Genomic DNA, 26,067 nt, shown 5'->3' on the forward strand with positions numbered 1-26,067 from the left:
AAACGTCTGAGCATGTTGGAAGAAGTTTTATATTTTGCAGGCTTAGATGCTTAATGCAAGAAATACCGTATTTTTCGGACCATAAGACGCTCCGGACCATAAGACGCACCAGTTTTTAGAGAAGGAAAATGAAAAAAAAAAGATTCTGAAACAAATAGTGTCCTAAAATATTTTATGTGCATTAAAACCCAACATCACAGTCATAAACACATGTAATCAACCCTGTAAACAGTAAACAGCAGCATTTAGAACCATTTTAGAGCTGGGCAAGCACACAGACCACACAGAGCCGGGCAAGTAAAAAAACTTTTTTTTTAAAGTATATGTGTAGGCTATATTTGGACCATAAGACGCAGGGACTTTTTCCCCCCACTTCTGGGGGGAAAAAAGTGCGTCTTATGGTCCGAAAAATACGGTACAAATAGGTGAAGAAATAGTCAAAAAACAGTGGGAACATACCTAGAACCATGAATAGATGGCAAACAAGTGAGCTGCTCTGTTAAGTGGATAATGTATGGAGGAGGCAGCTGCTGTGGTAGCATACACTGGAATCAAGTTAGAACTGGGTTCTAATCCTGTCACGGTTACATTGGCATATCATTTGAATTATTTTAGGTCAGTAAATGGAGGATATATGTCAGTTATAACTAGATAACACTAATGTAGGTAGGTAGACATTTTGGAAAAACGGAAGTGCTTGGTGAAGAATTAGGCCTATACTAAATCTATTAATGGTGGCAAAATACTTAGGCAGTGATTTATTTGAGATAAAGGAAGTACTAAAGTATAGAAGTGGAGTTAAACTTTGAAGGTAGTATTGTGAAAAACTAATGGGTAATGTAATCTTACTGTGGGAATAAAACTAAAGGAAAATAAAGTGAACAGAACAGAAATAGGAAAAATATTATAAAGAGGAGGGAAGTTGTAATAAGGGGACATTGTATAAAAGAAAATAAGCCCAGAAATCCTGCTTAAGTTCCAGGCCAAACCATTACTACCTATCCATCCTTTAATGGGTCATTTTACCATTCTACTGGTATATCTCAGGATCCTCACCTATTAAATTGATAATGTCCTACCTACCTCACGGGATTGTTGTGAGTGTCAAAGAAACATAAATGTAAAAATGCTTTCATACATGGAAAGCACTATACTGTGACAGTAGTTGGAAAGAAGACCCTGTAGCACATTAGTGCTGGTATGTCCCCTGTTAACCATGTAAGAGACAGGTAAGGAAGAGGAGGAAGATAAAATAGCATTGCTGATAAAGATGGTGATACTATGGTAGGATTAACGTTCTGCCTTCTTAAGATCATGATGTAAATAAGGTGCTCTGTATACTAACCTCCCACCATCCTTTGTTTTTCTGTTACATAATTAATCCTGGTGTGAACAAATAAAGTTTTTATTTGTATGTAGTTGTGGGTCAGTTCGCTACTTTCTGGTGCTATCTGTGATCATTTGTCGTCACCTGCATTCTTACTTTCTGCTTTTCTATTAGTTAATCTCCAGGTTCTTGCCTATACAAGAGCTATGTGTGCTTTCTGTCTTCACATAAGCCAGGGCCTTTTTGCGTAGCAGTTGAGAAATAATTTTCCTTTCGAAGAGTTAAATTCCATAAAATACCTTTTTCCAGCAAATATCTTCTCCGAGTGGTAGGTAGCCTACACAATAGGATAAATTATCCTGGTTGACTTAAATTCTGATCTAAAAATATCTGGTAAATGTGCATAATTTACAACATTGGTGCAAAAAAAATTATTCTGGGCACACTTAATCTGATTCTTACTCTTAAAGTTATTTGTCCAGGATATTGGGTTTTTGAAAAGGGAAGAAGGGGAGGGTTCAATAGAAAGAATACTAAACTTTGCATTAAAGATCTGGATTCTGGCCAGTTCTACCATTAACCATGTGATTTCGGGCAAGCTGTTTTACCTGTTTCCTCACTACCAATTTTTAGGTGATAGAGAAGGAAGTGTGGGGAATCTGCAAGTATTCGGACAGACTTTTAAACCAAATTAGGCAATTTTAAACCCTTTTGTCTTTCTCTTAATTATTCAGATTAGGGTCATCAGATGTTCAGTAATCCTTTAGTACAAGTATGTCAAACTCAAAGTAACTCAGGCCAAATATACAAGGTTTAAGTTTATGTGGGCTGCAAAAATAAAAAAGCCTCAAATTTCATAGAAACATAGGTTTATTTCGATAGACATGCTGAATACAAAGGGCTGAAATAAATGAGTAATCGTTAAAATAATAGAACATTTTAATAAAAATTAATATTTTTTCTTAAACATTAACTTACCAGACACTGAATAACTTCACAAATTAATAAGCATAACTCTAATAAACCTATTTTTCTTGTTCTCCAAAAGAGAAATATTTCCTGTTGTGCACACCAAACAAGTTATTACAAGATTAATGATATTGCAGTCGGCTGCTAGTGTAACATGCTTGCTTTCGCAGTTAGTCTCTATTAATTTCCACCTCTTCTTATTAAACATTTAAGGCTAGTTTCTGAACAGAATAGCCACACACCCTTGAAAGAAGGGTTTAGGGCAAGCATGTCAAACTCATGGCCCACAACAAGTATTTTCGTGGCCCAGCCAATATTATGGTATGTAAGAAATGTTCCAATAAAAATTTTGTGACTTAATTTTTACAATATCCTGTTACACATAATTATTAATAAGGAACTACAACATTCACTAATGATTACTATAATTGTGTTGCATTCACTTCCCTTACATGCAGGCATACCATTTCTCACCACTAATAATAGCAGCGAATATTTTAGCAGCTGATTGTCACGTCATTGGTCTTGGACTGACTTTGTTTAGTGTGCACAACAGGAAAAATTTCTCTTTTGGAGAACAAGAAAAATTGGTTTATTTGTGTTGTGCTTATTAATTTGTGTCTGGTAAGTTAATGTTCGAGAAAAATTAAAGTTCTTTTTTATGTTAACGATCACTTATTTTAGCCTTTTGTATTCAGCATGTCTATTGAAATAAACCTGTTTCTAAGAAAATTGACGTTTTTGTTTCTTTGCAGCCCACATAAACTTAAACCTAGTTTATTGGCCCGTGTTAGCCTTTGAGTTTGACATTCTTGGTTTAAGGGAAGGATTTACTTAATCTTAGTAAAATGACATTAAACCAAAAATTAGTTACTCCTATTTCTGCTCAAGGGGCAGAAGTACTTAGTCATACACCATCTTACTGCCAGGCAGTCTGGTAAAGTGAATAACCATACCCGGATAGAAAAAACCTGGGATTAAATACTGACTCTACCGCTTATTAACTTTTTAAGTCATTGACCCTCTATGAATCTTACGTCTAAAATAATGCTGGCCAAATAAATCCCATTGAGGTATTGGGACGATCAAGTAAGGTAATATATGTGAAAGCATAGTCTGCATAAATTGGTATTACTATTTTGAGCAACAAAACACCCATTTTGCCGAAACCAGTTTGGCTCAATGGATAGAGCATTGGCCTCCGTACTGAAAAGTCCAGGGTTCCATTCCTGTCAAGGGCATGTACCTTGGTTGTGGGCACATCCTCAGTAGGAGGTGTGCAAGAGGCAGCTGATTGATGATACTCTCCCATCGATGTTTCTAACTATCCCTCTCTCTTCCTTTCTGTGAAAAATCAATAAAATATATATATTTTTAAAAACCCATTTTATGTTATTGCCATGCACGTTTACTTAGTACCCACTTTATGTAGGGCATTATTGATCTGTCCACCTGTAGTACTGTGTACTTTTCTATATATAACATTTGTACTGTTGCTCACTCTTGATTTTGGTTGTTGATTCACGTACAGACCAAGCAGCAGAGATGACATTATGCATGCTGGTTTGCCCTTAGTTTGCAGTATTATTTCTTTTGTCATTTTTATCTCAGTGGTTGGTTCTTATAGATGTGGAAGTATGTAACAAAATCACTGACAGAATGAAAAATCACCCCCAAATGTTTTATAGTATCTATTAATAGCAGAAATCTCAGAACAACTAAGAGCTACTTTCAAATGAAAAATCACCCCCAAATGTTTTATAGTATCTATTAATAGCAGAAATCTCAGAACAACTAAGAGCTACTTTCAAATGCAAAAATTAACACTTTAATAGAATTACTATACCCTTTGTAAAGATCCTCTGTAGTAATTGAAAATTTTTTGAAGTTTTTTTTAAAAATTAAGCAACTTAATTTTGTTTATATTTTTATATTTGTTCAGTGGTTTAAAAAAATGTAGTGTTCTTTAAACCTTACATATGAAGAATACAGATTTTAATACTTACTTATCTTTATCTTTATGAACAGCTCTGATGACCCACAGGCTCTGAAATACATCACAGAAAGTAAATGTTCAGTGAGTATGGTCTTGTTACTACTTCCCTATTACACAAAGTAAATTGCTAAGGTGCTGGCCTATAATATTGGTTTGACACTTGATATTTTTATTAAAATTATTCCTTATTTAACACACTTATAATTTTCTTTCTAGGTCATTGAAAAAAATGGAAAATTACGATATAAAATAGATACTGGAGAAGAAACAAAATTTGTTAACCCAGGAGATGTTGCCAGACTGATATTTAGTAAAATGAAAGGTATTGAGCCAAAGCAAAACTTTTTTAAGAATTGATCTTAAAAAGTAGACATATTTTTTGCTCTAGGGAGAAGCAGCTGATTGAGCAGATTAGCAGTAAGGAGACCTACACTCCATAGTATCTGACTGAGCCACTAATTGGCTATGTGACTATGGTTAATGACTTAGCTTCCCTGACTTCGATCTCACTAGAAGTAATGTAAATGGATTGGGCTGAATTAGCATTTTCAAAACTTCTTAAGATGAAGTGGCCAAATGTGATGAAGAGTGAATATTGTATCTCCTTTAAGATTGACAGTACACTCTCAACAATAGTTAAGCAGATTAAGTAGGTCTGGTTTCATCGCTTCCAGAGCTAAGTGGCATTCTTAAAACAATTTAGGAAATTTTGGAGTAGATTATGCATATGGCTAATCTACATAGTACTCATCAGCTCTGGGATGTAAGGCATCCCTTTAATGTGTTGAACTAATGTTATACTGTTTGTCTTTACATTGACACATTAGAAGCGCATTCTCAATAAAAACCAGTCTACTTTGGGAGATGGTTGAAACTGAAGCCTAAGAGCCAGGCACTTTGGAAAGTACTTAGTTCTGTGTCCACAAATTACCAAAACAACCTGCATGGTTTAAGAGAGCAAAAAGAGAAAATCAGTAGGGTGGGACAGCAAGTGAACTGGAAAATCTTTACAGTGAGAAGATCTTTGCTGCAAATTGATAAACCTCAGAAAGGATCACTTGATATATTTCTGTGTCATTAGAATTTATTTTTTTATTTTTTTAATATATAGAAACGGCACATTCTGTCTTGGGCTCAGATGCAAATGATGTAGTTATTACTGTTCCATTTGATTTTGGAGAAAAGCAAAAAAATGCTCTTGGGTAAGTATAATATGTGTTTATATTATTTGCTTAAAGGAAATACAAATTTTATAAGATAACCATAAAATAATGAAGTAAAATTGCATTTGAAAACCCTTTGGGCAATAAAATTTTACTTGTAAATACATGTGTATATGTAAATAGTATGGTAAAAAGTATGTTACTGATCATTAATATTTCCTATCTTTTATGAAATGGCAAGACAATATAAAATTAGATATACCTTCTTATCTATTTTGATTAGAAATGTTCTCAATTACCAGGTTAAGTTAATGTTTATGAATTACTTTGCCCTACTTTTTTGTAATTAGGGTTTATGTTAAAATTATATAAAAATAGGCAATTTTATATGTTTGCAGGTATTCTTTCATCTTAGATATTAACATCCAACCAAAAAGTAGCATGTAGTTTTTGAGAATATGCATATGTAATTGGTGAGAATGCATGCCTTTACTTTTGGGATAGAGTTTCACATGAGGCTTTGGCAAACATCTAAGTTGCTTCTGGGGCAGAAAATTGCTTCATTTACTTGAATTGGTGGGATATTAAAAACTGATGCTATTGAACTGCGGACTGAAAGGTCCCAGGTTCAATTCTGGTCAAGGGCATGTACCTTGGTTGCGGGCACATCTCCAGAAGGGGGTGTGCAAGAGGCAGCTGATTGATGATTCTCTCTTATCGATGTTTCTAACTCTCTATCCCTCTCTCTTCCTCTCTGTAAAAAATCAATAAAATATATTTTAAAAATAAATAAATAAATAAAAATAAAAACTGACGCTAAAAGAAATTGGAAAATTGCAAAATGTGTTATAAATTTGTCTAAAGTTTATAAGCATAGATATTTTTGAGAGCTTTCTCTTGTTCAATATAAACACATGGTATTTTCTTTCATTAAGAAAATAGACTGAACATTATTATTAATTTTTATAAAACAATACCTAATTATTTAACCATAAATAACTCCCCATGGGCCCAAGCCGTCAGTCGGACATCCCCCAAAGGCTCCCAGATTGAAAGGGGGTGCAGGTCAGGCTGAGGGGACCCCCTCTCTCTTCTACCCTATACTATATAATACATTTAGTACTATATAATACATTTGTTCTATTTTAGATAGCTTCTCTCTACCAACTTTAGTTCTCTGTTTCCAGCTTTTAATTTGTTCTTTATTTCTTTGTTTCTCATTCTTAACCAGTTGTACTTTAGGACAAAATTTTTTTGTTTGTTTGTTTCAATCTTTTTTGTTGAAAGTATTACACGTTCTCTTTTTTTCCCCATTGATCCCTTTTAGCCCACCCCTGCTCTCTTCCCAGGTCTTCACCACACTATTATCTGTGTCCATGAGTTATGCATACTGCCATTTGAGCCAGTAATTCCACTTCTAAGACTATATCCTAAGAAACCAATCAAAAGGAATATATGCACCCTATGTTCATAGCATAATTTACAATAGCTAAGATCTAGAAACAGCCCAAGAGCCCATTGGTAGATAAGTGGATAAAAAGCTGTGGTACATTAACACCATGGAATATTATGCAACAGTAAAAAAGAAAGGTCTCTTACCCTTTGAGACAGTGTGGCGGGACTTGGAGAGTTTTATGCTAAGTGAAATAAGACAGAGAAAGGTAAGTATCACATGATCTCACTCATATATTTAATCTATTGAACAAAATAAACTGATGAACAAAATAGATCTAGAGGTATAGAAGCATGGAACAGACTGTCGAATCTCAGAGGGAAGGAGAGGTGAGTAGGAAGAGATCAACCAATGAACATTATGAAATGAAAATGATCTCTTAAGAGTCACATTGATCTCTTGTGTCCTATTATTTTGCTTCTAAAGATCATTACCATCCATGTTCTACTTATGAAATCTTTTTTGCTATTGCATAAAATCTTACAACAGAACATTTCTAAAATGTAGACTTGAACATGTTGTGATGTAAAATTCATTGAAAGCAAATTGTCCACAGGGAAGCAGCCAGAGCTGCTGGCTTTAATGTTTTGCGGTTAATCCATGAACCATCTGCAGCTCTCCTGGCTTATGGAATTGGACAAGACTCCCCTGCTGGAAAAAGGTAAAAACCGTATTTTCAGTTTTAAATTTTTCAGTGCAGAAAACATTTAAGATTATAGCAATTACATCAATAGAGATTATTATAAAATGCAGCACTTCCAAGCCTTTGTGAATGAAAAGACATCAAAACTCTCAACTGGAGTTTTTCAAATAGATGAGAAAGGTGTCCTAGGAAAGCAGAGAAGGGTCATAACAGGAGGGAAGATTGAGCTTATCTATCCTTCTCCCATCACCCACATTTTGTCCCTATAACTGAGATAGATTTGAAATTTGTAAGTTTGGCAACAGATTTCAAATTATTTTTTTTGTAAGCTTGGCCACATATTCTAAATCAAGCTAGGACACTTCATTTTATTAGCAATTTCAGTTATTAAACCTGCTTATATCTAGTGAGTAGTTTTATACACATTTGTCTTGACAGATGGTGAGAAATCCTATGTGAGAATTTAAGAATTATTTTGATTATGAAACAGTAAAACATATCCTAATTTAGTTGTCAAGGTTGTCTTAATAGGCCTGACATATGCTGCTTCAAGGAAATTAATTCAGATGTGTTAATTTCCCCTAATTGTTTCACCTTATATCTCACAGTTTGAGTAAAGAAATGAATATATATAAATCAGTAGGAAATTATTTTTAGGTAAACTAAAAGGAATATATGCACCCCTATGTTCATAGCATAATTTACAATAGCTAAGATCTAGAAACAGCCCAATATAAAATATCAGAAATTATAAATTTTTATGCATAGGAAATGAGCTCCTAGTTTTGGGTATGTTTCATTTTTATAGACATGTTATTGCAGCAGTAACTTGGATAACATTAACACAAAATTCCTATTTTTAATTCTCTTACAATTCACTATAATTGCAAATCTTTATTTGAAAAGTTGGTGTTTTGAACTTCAGTCACTCAAAAGAATACAATTTTACCAGCTTTTACCAGCATAACTAAATGAAAAATAATTTTCACTTAAAATTAGAAGATCTGATTTTTAAGCTAAATTCACCAATAAGTGATGACTATGGACAATTTTTTTTTAATGGAATTTATTGGGTGACACTGGTTAACAAAATGTATAGGTTTTAGGTGTACAATTCTACAACACTGTATTGTGTGTTCACCAACCCAAGTCAAGTTTCTGTCTATCATCATTTATCCTCTCTATACTCCCTTCTACCTTTCTCCACACCCCTCACCCCAGCAATCACCACACAACCATGGGCAAGTTAGTTACTCATGTGAGATTTTCAGTTTCCTTATTTGTGATCTAAATGGATTAAACTAAGTGGTGCCTTAGTGTAAGAAGTCCAACCTACAGGAGGATCCAAGATGGCTGCACAGGTAAACACCTAACCGCAGCTGCACACAACAATTTCAATAAAATACAACTAAAATATAAAATGGACATTGCCCAGAGCTACAGGAAGTCGACTGACTGAAAATTTTACAACAAGAAGGAAAGAAAAAATCAGAGGAGCTGTAAAAGCCTAAGGTACGGAGACATGGTGTGCGCGCGTGCGCACACGCGAAGAGAACGGAGCCAGAGAGGAGGGGGAGGCTGAGTACCTGGCTGGCATTCCCTAGTGGGAAGGAAATAAAAGCTCCGGAGTGGGCTGAACCCCAGACCCAACAACGCTGAACCCTCGTTCTAGGGCAGACCCTGGGGACCCAGGCTCAAACAGAGGGAGACGGGGCTGTGAGGCAGAATCCCAGGGGAGTGGTGAAAAGCAGAGCCCCTGGAGTCGCACACATTGCATGCAGAGGAAGGACTGTTGACTCGGATGGTAGATTGCCCTAGCAGGAAGGAGACAAAAGCTCCAGACTGGGAAGAACGCGATGAAGAGTGGGAGCTGCCGCTGGGCGCCGGCAAAGAGCCGGGCGACAGGGCCCCCCTGGGTGGGGAGGTGCCGATGGACCCTCAACCGCTAATCGCCAGCCACGGAGCCGAGGCCGGAGGCTGCTTCTTGGGTGGCACCGATCATGGCACGCAGGAGGCCGAGGAGAACAAAGGGATGCCGTGGGCCAGCCTGCTGAGCTTCCAGGACAAGGAGTAAGAAACCAAAGAAGTTTTCAATGTGAAGAAATCAAGTTATATCAAAAAGATAGTAAAATTACTTAAGAAAGAATACAAAGGAGATATTAAAAAATCGAAGATTAAGACAGAACTCAACTCAGCAGCCAACATTGCAACATAAATGCGTTTAAAAAAAAAAAATGTTGGAGTGGCAGCAGCCAGGCCCAGAGTGGCCAGGCCCAGGGCGATGGCAGCCGGGCCCGGAGCAGCAGCAGTCAGGCCTGGAGCAGCCAGGCCTGGGGCAGTGGCAGCCAGGCCAGGAGCGGCCAGGCGGGAGTGGCCAGGTGGGATCGGCCGGGTCGGAAGCAGCCAGGCCAGGAGCGGCCAGGCCCAGAGCAGCCGGGTCCGGAGCAGCCGGGCTCGGAGCAGCAGCGGCCAGGCCTGGAGCAGCAGCAACCAGGCCCCAAGCAGCAGCGGCCAGACCCGGAGCAGCTGGTTGTGGAGCGGCCCAGAGCAACAGAGGCCAGGCCCGGAGCAGCCAGCCTGGAACAGCTTGCTGCTGCCTGCCCATGCCCCAGGGCTGCTTCTCAGACATGGCTGGAAACTTGGGGGAACTTGAGGGTCTGCTGAATCAAGTGATGAAGGGTTAGATCTGGATGTGTTGAGTTGTAGCACCGGGGTGTTGATCTGTGAGTGCCTTGTGTGGGGTCTGGATGAGGTTGGTTGAGCTATTTGGAAGTGTCTTTTGTGTGGGCATGTGGAGGTATTATTGATTTGAGAAAATGCTAAGTAATTGACCAGAATATTTCTACCTGCAAAATTTAAAGTTCTGAAAGTTTAAGGTCTCTTGCCAAAAAGAGGTTTTAAAGCTAACACCTTAATTTTAATGGAGAAAGGGGAGGACATGCCCTTCCTACCCAGAACAGTTAATCCAATTCCAGCCAGCAGCTATCTTTAAACAATGTGTTCATTTACATTTGAATGGCTATGCCTTTTGATAGCCTAAGGGCAAGTTTACATGTAAACAAGTTGCTTCTCAGTTCCCAGGGCAGAAAAAACAAGGTTTAAAATTATTAGATTTTGAAATTTATTCTTAAAAATATAAAAGTTTATTAATTAAAATAAACACAAGGAAATTAAAAAACCTGATGAACAATATTAACTGTTGATTATAATAGAATCAGAGATACTGGAGCAGAGTGGACTGACAATTCTCAGGGAAAAGGGGAGTGGTGGATGTGGGAAGAGACTGAACATAACTGTGCACCTAAGGATGAGGACAATGGGGGGTGGGGAAAGGGCAGAGGGAAGGGTGGGAACCTGATGGAGGGGGGAAGAAATGAGGAACCTTTGTAATAATATGAACAATAAAGATTGATTTTTTTAAAAAAAAGTCCAACTTAGCTTTAAAATGTTGTGTTCTCTCATAACTTACGCATGTTATCTCTTTTTTAAGCAATATTTTAGTGTTCAAACTTGGAGGAACATCCTTATCTATCAGTGTCATGGAAGTTAACAGTGGAATATATCGCGTTATTTCAACAAACACTGATGATAACATCGGAGGTACACAATTTACAGAAACTTTAGCACAGCATCTAGCTTCTGAGTTTCAGAGGTGAGTAATAATGAATTTGATTATATATATTGTTGTTAGTCCTCACCTGAGGACATTTTTTCCATTGATTTTTAGAGAGAGTGAAAGGAGGAGAGAGAGAAATAGAGAAATATCAATGTGAGAGAAACATGTTGATTGACTGCCTCCCACACACATCCCTACTGGGGCCAGGGAACCTGCAATTGAGGCACATACCCCTGACTGGCAATTGAATGCGCCAGCCTTCAGTATGCTGGCCAATGCTCCAACCATTGAGCCAAACCAGCCAGGGTGTGTGTGTGTGTGTGTGTGTGTGTGTGTGTGTGTGTGTGTACATATATATATATATATATATATATATATATATATATATATGTTCTATTGATTTTTTTACAGAGAAGAAGAGAGAGGGATAGAGAGTTAGAAACATCAATGAGAGAGAATCATTGATCAGCTGCCTCTTGCACACCCCCTACTGGAGATGTGCCTACAACCAAGGGACATGCCCTTGACCGGAATCGAACCTGGCACCTTTCAGTCCACAGGCCAGTGCTCTCTCCACTGAGCCAAACCTGCTTCAGCATGATATATTTTGATTGACATTTTCCTTTAGTTTATTTGAAATTGCTCTGCTTCAAAGGAGGATATGTTTTTTTTCTAATGTACTGAATATTTTTGTGGAGTTAATATCTATCCACACAAATGTAGGGAAGCATAGGCCAACCTGTCCAGTGCAGTTTACTTGGTTAGATTTTTTTTACTTAGTTTAAGGAATTACTAGGCGTGGAATTATGTGGACTTGGATCTCAAGTACCGTTTTTTAATTCTTCATATGCTGCTCTATGTCTTGGTGAAGGGAGGGTGGGTTACCAGCTCTGAGGTAGTGAGCTACCTTCTGAACAGTTTTTAAGTTTAGAGCTGATGAAGATTACATTGTTATAGTCACATTCCAGGGAATTAATGAAGTGTTTATTTAATTACTAATCTATTACAAAGAAGATTTTAGTTTTGTTACTGGATGCAGTTATCCCATTCAAAATTCTATTCTTATTTGGCATATCAAGAGCCACATATAGTATAAAAGTTATATTTTGGACATTACTGCACTAAAAAAAAAAAATGTAGCTGAAACAGTTCATCTGTTTAGCTAAACTGGGTAAAAGAAAGTCTTGAAAAAGTTGTAATTTCTCATTTTTCAAAGAAAGATCTATACCATTTTTTGTTATAAAGTATTTCAATTCAAGGTAGAGTAGTGTTAATTTTACTCCTAAGTCTCATTAATGTACATGTATAAAAGCAAGGCCTTTGCTCACTGCCAGAGGAACTGTAATTCTGCATGTTTTGTATGTTCAAATTTCTTTAAAGAACCACTTTTAGTTTATTTTTTAAAAGCTGGACAGATAATTTTACACCATTGAACAATGCATCAATTTCAAAGGGTAATATATGAGATTTGACCTAGTTACATAATCTCCATTTGTCTCATCTGCAAAAAATAAAATATAATAGGTACTCTGCTTTCTTTAAAGTATACTCTATTATTAAAGGTACAGAATGCAGAAGTTCAGAATATTAACTTTATTGGTTATTGATTCTTCTTTAAGAGATTCTTCTTTTAATTGCAGAGAATTTTCTTCAGAAATTTTGGTGGGTTGAAAGCCAGATGATAAAATCTGGTATTAATACTGCTTTATGAGTTGCTTATTATCTTAATAGAGATTATCCAGATTTTAATTATAATAAATTCTCACGTCAGAAACTATATTTTTAACTTAGATCCTTCAAACATGACGTTAGAGGAAATGCCCGAGCCATGATGAAATTGATGAACAGTGCTGACATTGCAAAACATTCTCTGTCAACCTTGGGAAGTGCCAATTGTTTCCTTGACTCGTTATATGAAGGTCAAGATTTTGACTGCAATGTGTCCAGGTAAAATTGAAATTCAAAAAACCTTCATTAAAATGTCAAGTGCTTTCATGTTTAGGTATAATTTTTTCACTTTTGGGTTTTTTGTTTGTTCATTTTAAATTCACCATTTATAAAAGGAGAGCTTTCTTGTGTTTACTTATGGGATCCAATTTTTGTCAGAATAAGTAACTGTTTGCAAAATAATTATGTCAGATGTGATTGTTATTTGCAAATAGCAGTGTCTGAAAAAATCCCAGATCTTTTAAAGAATAGTGAGAGGAGACTTAAAGTTTGAGATTTTCAGGTTTATTAAATGGCAGCCCCACCTATATGACTCCTACTTTATCACTTAAAATTGATGTGGGGCTAGCACATGTTTCAAGTTTGTTTATTATAACTTAATCATCAACACTGTGTGGTAGCCTGTATTCTAAGTATCAACTCATCAAATCCTCACAACAACCCAAAGATAATGTCCTTATTTTACATATGAGGAAGCTGAAACACAGAGGTTCAATTATTTGATGGACCTGGGTTTCAAACCTAGCCAGTTTGACCCCAAAGTTCATACTCTGTAAATATTACACTACTAGGGGCCCAAGGCATGAATTCGAGCACCCAGAAAGGAACTGTGGGCTGGGAGGCTGCCTTGGGCATAAGGGTGGGTCTTGGTGTTGGCCCATCCTCCACACCCCACCTGGTCCCTCCTGCTGTGGCATTTGAGGGGATAGGAGGGGGCGGGGATGGTCCTTTGTTTGCTGGCAGCTCTGCTCTCAAAGCCACTGCTCCCACATGCTGAAGGTGCTGGCCCCACTCGCACCAGATGACAGGGCAGAACAGTTGCTGGCACCAGCAGCAGGTGCAAGCAGTGACTGTTGCCCCAGTTGCCCCTCAGGAGATGGAAAAGCCCTGAGGGGCAATCAAGGCCAGCAGATGCCACTAACACCCACTGACAGCGCCAAGCAAGAGCAGATGCAAGCGGTGGTTCTGGCACCAGCAGTGGGTGCAAGCCAGCCGTTGCAGGCAGGGGGTATGGGTATGAGAGGTGGCTGCCAGCTCCAATCGTCCCTCAGGGGCAGGGGAAGTGGAGAAGCCCTGAGGGACAATCAGGGCCAGCAGCAGGTTCAAGCATTGGACAGGACCGCAGCTCATGGGAGCAAAGAATTTTCAGTAACCACCAAAAGCTCGCCTTAATTACAGCGACCAGTACCCCACCTTGGTCTGGCACACACACACCCACACCCACCCCCTTTCACCGGCTCCACCATCCTGCTGTGGTTGACATCCACCATGTTCCGCACTTCGCTGCCTGCTGCCTTCCAACACCCGCCATGTTCCGCATGCACCCCCTGGTGGTCAATAGCAACCGGTTGTTTGGTTGTTCCACCGTTAGGTCTATTTTCATATTAGCCTTTATTATATAGGATGCTAAAGATTGATATTTATTTTGGTTTTGATTGCTCTGTCACCCATCATCATTTTAAATTTTAATAGTTGTTATGACTTTCACTAAGCATAGGTATAATGTGCATAAAATTGTTTTTAATACCCTTGTCTTTTACATAATCCAAATCATTGCTTATCAGTGATTGCACTTTTACCCTGAAAGTCCAAAGAGAGGATGTTGCCTTATCATTTTATATTGCATATTACTAACAATAGTAATAGTTACAACTAGTTAAACCATTTAAACATCCCCAAAACTTAACAGGTGAGCTGGAAACATAGTGAAAACTTCCAGAATTATAGCATTGTTTTATTTTTAGTATTGTACTGAGTATATTTGGTTAAATTCTCTTTTCATCTGTCTGTTATAGTTTAGCTTCCTCACTCTTCCTGGACTTTTCTGAAGATTCTGGCTCTGCATGTCCAATATAATAGCCACTAGCTACCTGTTGCCATTTAGATATGTTAATTAGAAACAAATAATTAAAAGTTCCATTTCTCAGTAACACTAGCCACTATTCCAGTGCTCAATACAATAAACCCTCAATTTTTCAGACCTTGATTTAATGGACTACGGATTTAATGGACAAAATTTTGGGTCCATATGTCATATATGAAAATTAATACCATGTTAATTTTAAAATTCTTTTAACCAAGATTTGCTTATAATTAAATTAACAAGTTACCTTTTTGTTATTAATTCAGTTATTTTTACTAAATTTTCGCAATTAGGCTGTATGTTGGGAAAAAACACTTAATTTCACAGACATACATAAATATTACATATCTACAACTATCGATATTACATATTTAAACCCAGGAGTCACTTCTCATAAACAGGGCTCATTGAATGATTAGCACATGATCACAAGCATTGCCCATTTAGTAATTGATTCTGTTGTCACGCCAATCTTAATAGCAGTCTTAACATTTGTTTACTCATGGTAACTGTTGTATGCATGCATTTATTAGATTGTATTAAGTATAAATTTAAAATTACTATAATACATATAGGAAACTGAAATTAAAGTATTCATACATACTTAATTTAATTACACAAACATATCTACAAAGTAAAAATAGGTACACTAATATGTCAATTTTTAGCATACACATTCAGAAAACCTACTTTATTATATAATGGACTTTGGTTTTTAACAAATACTCCCTCATCTGAATTAGTTATATTGAGGTCTTACTGTACTCGCGTGTGGCTAATGTTCACAAAAAATTCTATTAGCACTACTCTAGATCTTTTAAGTGAGATTTGAAGCTACAGCCCAAAAAATAGAAAGATGGACAGAGTGTCTATTTTTTCTATTTCCAGAATTCCTCACTTTGTGCTAAGTTTGTCCAAGTACTCAGTATATAAGTATATATTGGCTTATTAATATCAGTTATTAAGAATGAAATAGAATTTTTAATTTTTTATTAAAGAAATTTTGCCTTATCACTAAGATCACAAGCATAGGAATATTTTAATATCTAGAGATAGCACAAATAAATTTAAAAATTAGTTGTCCGTATCTAAAGAGTTCAGTATAAAATTAGGGAGTACGTTAGCACAAATAAATTTAAAAATTAGTTGTCTGTATCTAAAGAGTTCAGTATAAAATTAGGGAGTACGTTTTTCCTGAATGTAGATTATTTTTAAAATTCTATGCTAGTGCCTGGCTGGTGTGGCTCAGTGGTTGAGCATTGACCTATGAACCAGTTGGTCACAGTTAGATTCCCATCAGGGCATATACCCAAGTTTCAAGCTCCATCTGCAGTGGAAGGTGTTGCGGGGGCAACTAATTGATGATTCTTACTCATTGATCTTTCTATCTCTCCCTCTCCCTTCCTCTCTGAAATCTATAAAAATATATATTTTTAAAATTCTATGCTAGCATTCATTTTTCTCAGATTATGCCAAAGAGCTACATTTAGGTATAATATAGTCTCAGATTATAAAAAAAAAGAATGCAAAATAATTTTTAAAACTTGAACGCAAAAAAAATAAACACTTCCAAATTATTTGGATCAATAGATTTACTGTTGGGACTGTCATACGTTGAGTTTTCATTTTCAGGTTATGGAAAACCTGTAAGTAGGCATTGGGTAAGAATCTCCAACCTGAATTTGATTCTTAACATGTCTTCATACATTGGTAGATGAATAATTTAGTACACCTCTTCCCCCCCCCCCCCCCCCATAGTTTTGCATTGCTAAGTGCTACATAATCCTGTTCTGATCATAAACCTATTCTTAAAGAGAACTGTCACCTTAGGTTTTGGCTTTACTCTTCATAAGAAAAAGATGTCCTGTACACAGGCAGCAAATAGGGTAGTTTAGACCTGGGTGGGTGTGTAGAGGCTGAGAGAAGAAGGGGAGGAGAGGATGGTAAATAATCTGTAATACTATGAACACTAAAAATATATTTTTAAAAAATGACATTCTAGTGAAAGCCTTGGTAATAAAACCAGTTTAACAGATTTTAATAAATTTTGCAATTAATCACATTTCCGTCGAAATAAAAATTATTTTAAAAAGGTAAAAAATGTCTTGTTTAATTGTATAAGCCTTTTTTCTTCCTCTTCTTTGTGTGAACAGAGCAAGATTTGAACTTCTCTGTTCTCCACTTTTTAATAAATGTATAGAAGCAATCAGAGCCCTCTTAGAACAAAGTGGATTTGCAGCAGATGATATCAACAAGGTAATACTTTTATATTTTTCTTATTTATTTTAGGAGCAATTTTAGAATTGGGATTTAGAAAATAGTCCCTATGAACTTTTTATGAATTTAAATTTTTATGAATTTAAATATTTTCTCAACTTGCCGAAACCGGTTTGGCTCAGTGGATAGAGCGTCGGCCTGTGGACTGAAAGGTCCCGGGTTCGATTCTGGTCAAGGGCATGTACCTTGGTTGCAGGCACATCCCCAGTAGGGGTGTGCAAGAGGCAGTTGATCAATGATTCTCTCTCATCGATGTTTCTGACTATCCCTCTCTCTTTCTCTCTGTAAAAAATCAATAAAATATATATTTAAATATTTTCTCAACTTGTGTTAATCAGTAAGGAAAATTAATTCAATACATTTTGATTAATGACTCTAGTAATATATGTCAGTTTCTTAACAAAAGAGAATAATTCCTTTCAGTATATTGTTTAATTCTAAGCAGTGATTGATAATATTTGAATGTTTGCTCTGTGTGAAGCTCTATTTCTAAGTGTTTTACATGCATTAAAATTTAAAAAGTTAATAAAAATATATTTTAAAAATTAGTAAAGTTATGTAAATTTTTTATTTTAATTATTAAAATAGTAACTATACATATTAAGAAAACTCAGAAAATAAATACTAAAAGGCAAACTGTTATATTTTAGAATATCTCTAATTTAATTTGTACAATTCTGAATTTTATTTTCTTCATTTAATATTACACTGATTTTTGCATAGTCTTAAAATCAATTTTAAATAGATTATTAATATCCTAGGAAAGAAAAGGCACAATAGATGATTTTGTTGTTCTGTTGTGGACACCTAAATTGGATTTCTGCTTCCCTCAAAACAAGGATGTCTACTTTTGTGGTTTTTTTGTTTGTTTTGTTATTTATTTATTTATTTATTTTTAAGGATGTCCACATTTGACCCTTGGCTTTTACCATATTTGAATTATTCCTTAGAATAGATTCCTATATAATTAAATCAAGGATTAATTTTATTTGATTTTGTATTTTCTAGTGTGTAAATATAAATTTCATCTTCTTTGCCTGCTTTATATAATCACAGTATTAACTTATTTGCTGCAGTCTTCTTTTGAGGCATGTAGTATACTGTTTAATTTTGGTTCCATTAGAGAGAAGGGTATTTAATATATAGAAGTTTCATTTATTTATCTATTTAAATGTATTGGTCTATTACTGTGATTTCTTCAGCTGCTTCTAAGTTTATAAATTCCATCTTTGTTTAGATATATGACAAATATTTAATATTATTGTCTTTTAATTTGTTTATAGTTTGAAAGTTTTTCTATTTTAACTATTTTAGTGTATGCTATATCATGCAAGTCATTTTTAAAATTTTTCTTTGCAATTCAGTAATTTTTTTGAGCATTTATATTATGCTAGGTGCTTGGAGGTTAGGGGCTGGATTCTGAAGAATAAGACCTGAGTATATAATAGTAACAAGGTGGTGGTGGGAAATGAATGGGCATGGAGACAGACCCATCTGAATCAAAGGCTCATAGTGTTAATAGTTCCAGAGTGGGCAAATAACATATTTCATGAGTCTTAATTTGTCTCTTTTAATTAGGAGGGTGATAAATAACACTTACAGGTAATTATTACAAGATATCACAAATGGTACAATTTTCAATTGCTTGAATAAAAGTCGAACTCATGATTAGGATTCCAAATGTTATTAAAGATTTACTTTTCAGGTATTTCTAAAATATAGGCCTTTGATAACTTAAAAATATAGAGTTGTCTCTTTCAAGTAGTGACAGTAGCAAATGAGCCCCTAATCTTAGTGGATTACACCTCCAATCTGGGACCTCTCTAGGGATGTCCGACTGCCCGTTTAGACTCGATGTTCACTGAAGGGGTGTGAGTGGCTAGGGAGAGGTCAATGGGGGGAAAAGGAGACGTAAGTAATACTTTAAACAATATAGAATTTTTTAAATAAATCTTTATTATTCAGATTATTACAATTGCTCCTATGAATGGATGACTTCCTTGCCCTATCTTTGAGTTTACTGATCCTTTCTTTTGCTTTATCTAGTGTACTATTGAAACCCTCTGAATTTTTCAGTTCAAAAATTATCTTTAGCTCTATGGTAACTATTTGGAACTCTTTATATTTCCTATACCTTTGCTGAAATTCTCATGCATTACTCTCCTGATTCAGTGAACATCTTTTTTTTTTTAATCTAACAGTCAAGTGAATTAAAAATCTGAGGAACAGAATAAACTGGTGAATATAATAGAATCAGGGGCATAGAATGGGAATGGATTGATAATTCTCAGGGGGGAAGTGGTGTCTGTGTCGGGGGATAGGAAGAGACTGGACAAAAATTGTATATCTGCCGAAACCGGTTTGGCTCAGTGGTAGAGCGTGGTCTGCGGACTGAAAGGTCCCAGGTTTGATTCCGGTCCAAGGCATGTACCTTGGTTGCGGGCACATCCCCAGTATGGGGGTGTGCAAGTGGCAGCTGGTCGATGTTTCTTTCTCATCAACGTTTCTGGCTCTCTGTCCCTCTCCCTTCCTCTCTGTAAGAAATCAATAAAATATATATATTTTTTAAATCGTACATCTATGGATGAGGAGCAGTGTGGAGGAGGTAAGGGCAGAGGGTGGGGTGGGACCCAGGTGGAGGGGAACTATGGGGGGGAAAAGAAGAAACAATTGTAATAATCTGAACAATAAAGATTTATTAAATTAAAAAACAATTCTTCCAACTGCTATCAAAACTGTTTGATGAGAAATCTTTTGTAATCCTTATGTTTAATGAGAAATCTTTTGTAATCCTTATGTTTACAAAATTCCTGTGTATTGTGTGTCTCTTTTCTTCTGACAGGTACTTAAAAGATTTTTCTTTTCATCATTGGTGTTGAGCAATGTGATTTTTATGTGTGTTGATGTAGCTTTCTTTATGTCCTGTGCTTGCTATTCACTGAGCTTCCTTGATCTGTAGGTTTATATTTTTACTGAATTTTGCTAAATTTGGAAATTTTTGAATCATTCTTTCTTCCAATGATTTTATATATACAAGTTCGGGTCTCTAGAGAGGCCTGGGAAGGAAAAGGAGTGAACCAAGCCATAGGGTCAGGACCTTGGCAGGCAATTGAGTGCAGGGACAGCCAGCAGGGCCATCCCTGCAGTGGCCAGTTCATGACCAGCTGCCTGAGACTGGCTTGTTCCTGCACTGGGGGGTTTCATGCATCTGCTCCATGCTGCCCAGCAGTGTAGTGCCCATTGCTGCTGTGCATAGCTGTGGGGAAGGAACAGTAACCAGATCCCGGCACTGGGAATGTGGCCAGTTCTCTGTACCCTGAGTCACCCCACTGTTGCATCCCCGGAGCAGTCATGGTGCCTTCTTCCATCACAGCCCCTTAAGCTCGCAGTGATGGAGGCATGCTGTCATAGATTTGGGTGAATGGAACATGGAAAGACCCGTGGGTGATAGCAGTTGGAAGCCTCTTCCTTAGTTTCTCAAAGAGCTCGATGGTGAGGAAATGCAGGTCTGGTCCTGTGTTGCGGTTTCCATGTTGTAGTTTGCCCTTGGGGGTATCAGTGGGGTTGGCCGGGAGCACCTGGGACAGAAAGATACCCCTATCTCAGGCGGTCCTCCCAGGAACTGCTCAGCATATCCCTCTTGTTCCACAGAGTTCTCTGAGCAGCTGTCCATCTTCCGCAGGAAGAAAGGTGTGTGCTTGTGCATAGTCACTCCCTGGTCCCTCACACTGGGTTCATAGAGGTTGGACAATCATTGGCCAGAATTCCCTTGTTTAACAAAGAAAGTTAAGTTCCCAGTGTGGCCCCTGGTAGAAAGGGAAGGGATTGGGGAGAGGAGGAGCCATGCCCACTAGAAGGTGCGGAGCTCCAGGCATGATCTCCAGCCCGCTGACCTGCCCCAGGGGGCTGCTTCCAGAGCGACAGTGAAAGCCAGGCTCTACTCCTGTGTCCTGGTGGGTCTGAAAAGCAGGAGGCAGAGCTGTACTCTCACCTGAGCCTCAGGGCAGCAGCCTCCTGGTTCTTGGTAGAGACGGTGGCCCTGGGGTCTGACCACTCCTCAGTGGTTGGAACTGTGTGCAATTGCCGCTGGTGCAGGCGCACCCCTGAGAGGCAGATACAGAGGGCAAATCATCAGACCTCATTGCCCTGGCAATGATGCCAGCATCCCACCCTGCCTCTGGCTGCTCCATCTGAGTGCACTTCCCATAGGCCCTCCATCTTCATTGAATTAATTTGCATACACACTCCTGATTGGCTGTGGGTGTTGTGGAAGTACAGTAAATTTACATACAATATTTGTGTATTAGTAAGATATGGTAAGTATAACAAAATAATGCTAAAAATATGATTTATACTTTATCATTTATATTTATTACATGTGGTAAATATGGATCAGCATATAACATTTAATCTTGAGGGGGGAAAAAACAATTTTCATTTGCAGCAGCATGTATGAAACTGGCAATAAGTGAAATAAGTAAAATAAGCCAGGCAATGAAAGAAAAATACCACATGATCTTACTCACTTATGGAAAATAAAGAACACTAACCCGATGAACAAAAAGATATATAGAGGCAGTAAAGCATGGAAGAGATGGTCGAATTACAGTCGGAAGGCTGGGGAGTGTTGGGGAGGGAGTAAAGAGATCAACTGAAGGACATATATATGCATATAAGCACAACAAATGGACACAACCCTGGGGGAGGGGGGTCGGATGAGGTCATGCAATGGGGGTTAGAGAAGGCTGGGAAAGAATGGGGGGGCGAGATATATGTACTACTATGTGTAATTATTTATTTTTAATTTATTGATTAAGGTGTCACATATTTGCCCTCAACCCCCCATTCCAATCTCCCACCTCCCCACTCATGCCCCCACCCCTCTATTGTCCTCGACCACTGGTTAGGCTCATATGTATGCACATAAGTCCTTTGGTTGATCTCTCCCTTTTATCCCCACCCTTATGTGTAATAATTTAAACAATAAAAAATATTTTTCTGTAAGTAATCTTTTTTTTTTTTTTTTTTTTTTTAGGTTGTCCTTTGTGGAGGGTCTTCTCGAATTCCAAGGCTACAGCAATTGATTAAAGATCTTTTCCCAGCTGTTGAACTTCTAAATTCTATCCCTCCTGATGAAGTTATCCCCATTGGTGCAGCTATAGAAGCAGGAATTCTTATTGGGAAAGAAAACATTTTAGTGGAAGACTCTCTTAAGATAGAGTGTTCAGCCAAAGATATTTTAGTTAAGGTATGTTCACTTTTTTTTTTCATGAAAGTGGTATAAATTTGATGCCATAGTTTTCACACATACCATGTTGTTTTGTTTGTTTGTTTTTTATTAATCCTCACCTGAGGATATTTTTCCATTGATTTTTAGAGAGACTGTAAGAGAGAGAGAAAGATAGAGGGAAAGATCACTATGAAAGAAGCATATCAATTGGTTGCCTCCTGCACACGCCCTGACCAGGGCCCAGGCTTGGGAGGAGCTTGCAACCAAGGTATGCACCCTTGACCGGAATCGAACCCAGGACTCTTAAGTCTGCAGGCTGAAGCTCTGTCCCCTGAACCAAACTGGCTAGGGCATGCATACCATGTTTTTACAATAAAACTTTGTTTAGTGGTATATTTTTCTAATTTATATTTATAATTTTATTTTTAGTGAGTTTTTTATATTCTGTTTTTATTGATTTTTGAGAGGGAGAAAAGGAAAGAGAGAAACAAACATCAGTGTGACAGAACTACGTTGATCGGTTGCCTCCCATATGTGCCCCAACTGGGATCAAACCCGCAACCTAGATATGTGCCCTGGGAATTTAATACGAGACCTGTTGCACAGAACAATCCTCCAGCCAATTGAGTCACATCAACCAGGGCTTTATATATTAACTAATTTTAATAATAAATTTCTAATACAGGTAGAGATGTTTCTATTTATTTTGAAAGTGGGTTAGGCCCTAACCAGTTTGGCTTATTGAATAGAGTGTCGGCCTGCAGACAGAAGGGTCCCAGGTTCGATTCCGGTCAAGGGTGTGTTCCTTGGCTGCAGGTACATCCCCGGTAGTAGGTATGAAGGAGGCAGCTGATCGATGTTTCTCTCCCATCGATGTTTCTAACTATCCCTCTTTCTTCCTCTCTGTAAAAAATCAATAAATTATTTTTTTTAATAAATAAAGTTGGTTAGGATTAAGGATCATTTCTATTTTCTCTCTATATAGTTTGCAACAATTATAAACAAGAAATATATATTACATTTTTAATAGGAATTTTTTTATAATTATAACAATAAATATAAAAAAGATATGCATATTATTTTCCTGCTTATTAGGGAATTGATGAATCAGGAGCCAACAGTTTCACAGTACTGTTTCCATCAGGGACTCCTTTGCCAGCTCGAAGACAACACACTTTACAAGCCCCTGGAAGTATATCTTCAGTATGCCTTGAACTCTATGAGTCTGAGGGGAAAAACTCTGCAAAAGAGGAAAACAAGTTTGCACAGGTAAATACATAAAATTGGATTATAAATTAGTCACATGAATCTTTGCTTTTCTTTGTGGATTAGACTCAATTAATAGAAAATGGGATGAATGGATTACTTCTACTTATTCGTTTCTGTAAGAAAGAAGAAATAGGCAAGTTTAACTTGAAGGAGTGACAAGAAAATAAAACCAAAATACAATTTATATTTATACTCTTTCTCTTTGAGCTCTTGACCTTTCTTGGTAATAAGGTGTGACATTTTTTGTTTGTTAACTGCCAGATGCTATACAAGACACTTTACAAATGTACTCTTAAAATGCTGTGAGATAGACTTTATTATGTGCATTTTATAGATGATTAAGAAACAGCCTGATGGTAGTAAATACCTTGTTATTTTCTTGGTTGAGCTTATTTATCCTCAGGTTGGTTGTACACTTGGGCCCATGCTATTGCCATACAGATTTTTTCATACTATATTGCCTCTGATACAGGTTAAGTTTGCTTTTAAAAATACCACATGCGTGCTGAAACTTGGTTCAGTGGTAGAGCGTCGGTCTGCGGACTGAATGGTCCAGGTTCGATTCCGGTCAGGGGCATGTATGTTGGTTGCGGGCACATCCCCGGTAGGGGGTATGCAGGAGGCACCTGGTTGATGTTTCTCTCTCATCGACGTTTCTGGCTCTCTATCTCTCTCCCTTCCTCTCTGTAAAATCAATAAAATATATATATTTTTTAAAAATACCACATGCATATTTCATATTATATTGTCCCCTGTATCCTTTTTAAAACAGTGAGAGGAGTCATGTTTTGCTTAGAACATACCCAAGAAATATAGTTATATTAAGCCCTGGCCAGTTTGGTCAGTGATTAGAGCATCAACCCATGGATGGAGAGTCATAGGCTCAATTCTCAGTCAAGGGCAAAGTACACACAAGGGCTGCAGAACCATATTTACAATAGAATATCAGTAATGAAAAGATTGAAAGCAAGGATTCATGTGAGAGAAGAGGTGTTTGAGTAGGTGTATGTATTTAGATAACCAGGTATGGATACAGAAAATATCTTTAGGTGTTTGAACTATATTCAGGATCTTTAACAGTGGGTAGGCTTGAAGATACCAAGAGGATTTTTTTACTTAACACTTATACTGAATTTTTTTATAAATAGCAAAGGATATAAGCATGAATTACTTTTTTTAAAATACGTTTTTTATTTCATAGAAGAAGGGAAAGGTAGAGAGATAGAAACATCAGTGATGAGAGAGAATCATTGATTGGCTCTGCCCCTTATTCAGGATCAAGCCTGCAACCTGGGCATGTGCCCTGATCAGGATTCAAACTGTGACCTCCTGGTTCATAGGTCAACACTCAACCACTGAACCACAATAGCCAAGCATGAATTACTTTTTAGATTTTTTAATATATTTTATTAATTTTTTATAGAGAGGAAGGGAGAGGGATAGAGAGCTAGAAACATTGATGAGAGAGAAACATCAATCAGCTGCCTCCTGCACACAGGGAGGGGGAGGGATAGAGAGCTAGAAACATTGATGAGAGAGAAACATCAATCAGCTGCCTCCTGCACACACTCCCTACTGGGTTATGTGCCCAAAATTAAGGTACATGCCCTTAACCGGAATCAAACCTGGGACCCTTGAGTTCGAAGGCTGATGCTCCATCCACTGAGCCAAACCGGTTAGGGCATAAGTTGCTTTTATCCTATCTAATAAAAGAATAATATGCAAATTAACCATCACTGCTACACCCAAAAGCCACGCCCACCAGCCAGTCAGGGACGAGTGTGCAAATTAACCCAACCAAGATGGCTGCGGCCATGGAGCAAGCATGAGGCTTGGGTTTCCCCGGTAATGGAGGGAGCCAAGCTTTCTGCACACCTTGGCTGGCCTATGCCTCTACTCAAGGGAACAAAGTTTCAATTATAGAAGATAAATAAATCCCAACAAAAATGGCGGCAGCCACAGAGCTGGAGAGAGCAGGAGGCTTGAGTTGCCCCCAGCAATGGAGGAAGCCAAGCTTTCTGCACATCCTGGCCCTCCTGGACCTCCACTCAAGGCTACAAAGTTTCATTATAGAAGAAAAATAAATCCCAGGTCCCAGGGCCTTGATTGGGTCGCCAGAGGATGTGGCCAGCCTGCAAACCAGCATAGTTCCCTTGCCCAGGCCTCCCCATGTCCCAAGGGAACCCCCACCCTTATCCAGGACACCCTTCAGGGAACACCAGCTGGCCCCCACCCATGCACCAGGCCTCTATCCTATTGAATAAAAGAGCAATATGCCAATTGACCGTCACTCCAACACACACCAAGTGGTCA

The 26,067-nt window shown here is 37.5% G+C and overlaps 1 protein-coding gene and 1 long non-coding RNA gene across 7 annotated transcripts in view; both read left to right on the forward strand.

Annotated features, from left to right (window-relative positions):
* HSPA14 (heat shock protein family A (Hsp70) member 14) overlaps nt 1–26,067 on the forward strand; it is a 36,643-nt gene that overhangs the window by 6,361 nt on the left and 4,215 nt on the right. Inside the window, exons 4-12 of one of the 6 annotated variants that reach the window (XR_004991943.1) lie at nt 4,325–4,373; nt 4,509–4,614; nt 5,404–5,494; nt 7,465–7,569; nt 11,042–11,203; nt 12,959–13,114; nt 17,132–17,234; nt 22,291–22,503; nt 23,630–23,754. Coding sequence is in view for 5 of the 6 variants with exons in the window: in XM_036460412.2 (XP_036316305.1) it covers nt 4,325–4,373; nt 4,509–4,614; nt 5,404–5,494; nt 7,465–7,569; nt 11,042–11,203; nt 12,959–13,114; nt 17,132–17,234; nt 22,291–22,503; nt 23,581–23,754 (1,159 nt within the window). In the remaining variant the exon portion in view is untranslated. Of the gene's footprint in view, nt 1–4,324; nt 4,374–4,508; nt 4,615–5,403; nt 5,495–7,464; nt 7,570–11,041; nt 11,204–12,958; nt 13,115–17,131; nt 17,235–22,290; nt 22,504–23,580; nt 23,755–26,067 lie in introns of all 6 variants that reach the window. The other 5 variants (XM_036460412.2, XM_036460456.1, XM_045588235.1 and 2 more) reach the window with 5 other exon arrangements.
* Nucleotides 15,539–16,855, forward strand: LOC123653207. The gene is made up of 2 exons (XR_006742874.1): nt 15,539–16,073; nt 16,141–16,855. It is a non-coding gene; the product is annotated as an uncharacterized LOC123653207 (long non-coding RNA).

The sequence above is a fragment of the Pipistrellus kuhlii genome, unplaced genomic scaffold (genome assembly GCF_014108245.1).
Source record: "Pipistrellus kuhlii isolate mPipKuh1 unplaced genomic scaffold, mPipKuh1.p scaffold_m20_p_1, whole genome shotgun sequence".
In the NCBI taxonomy this organism is placed as follows: domain Eukaryota; kingdom Metazoa; phylum Chordata; class Mammalia; order Chiroptera; family Vespertilionidae; genus Pipistrellus; species Pipistrellus kuhlii.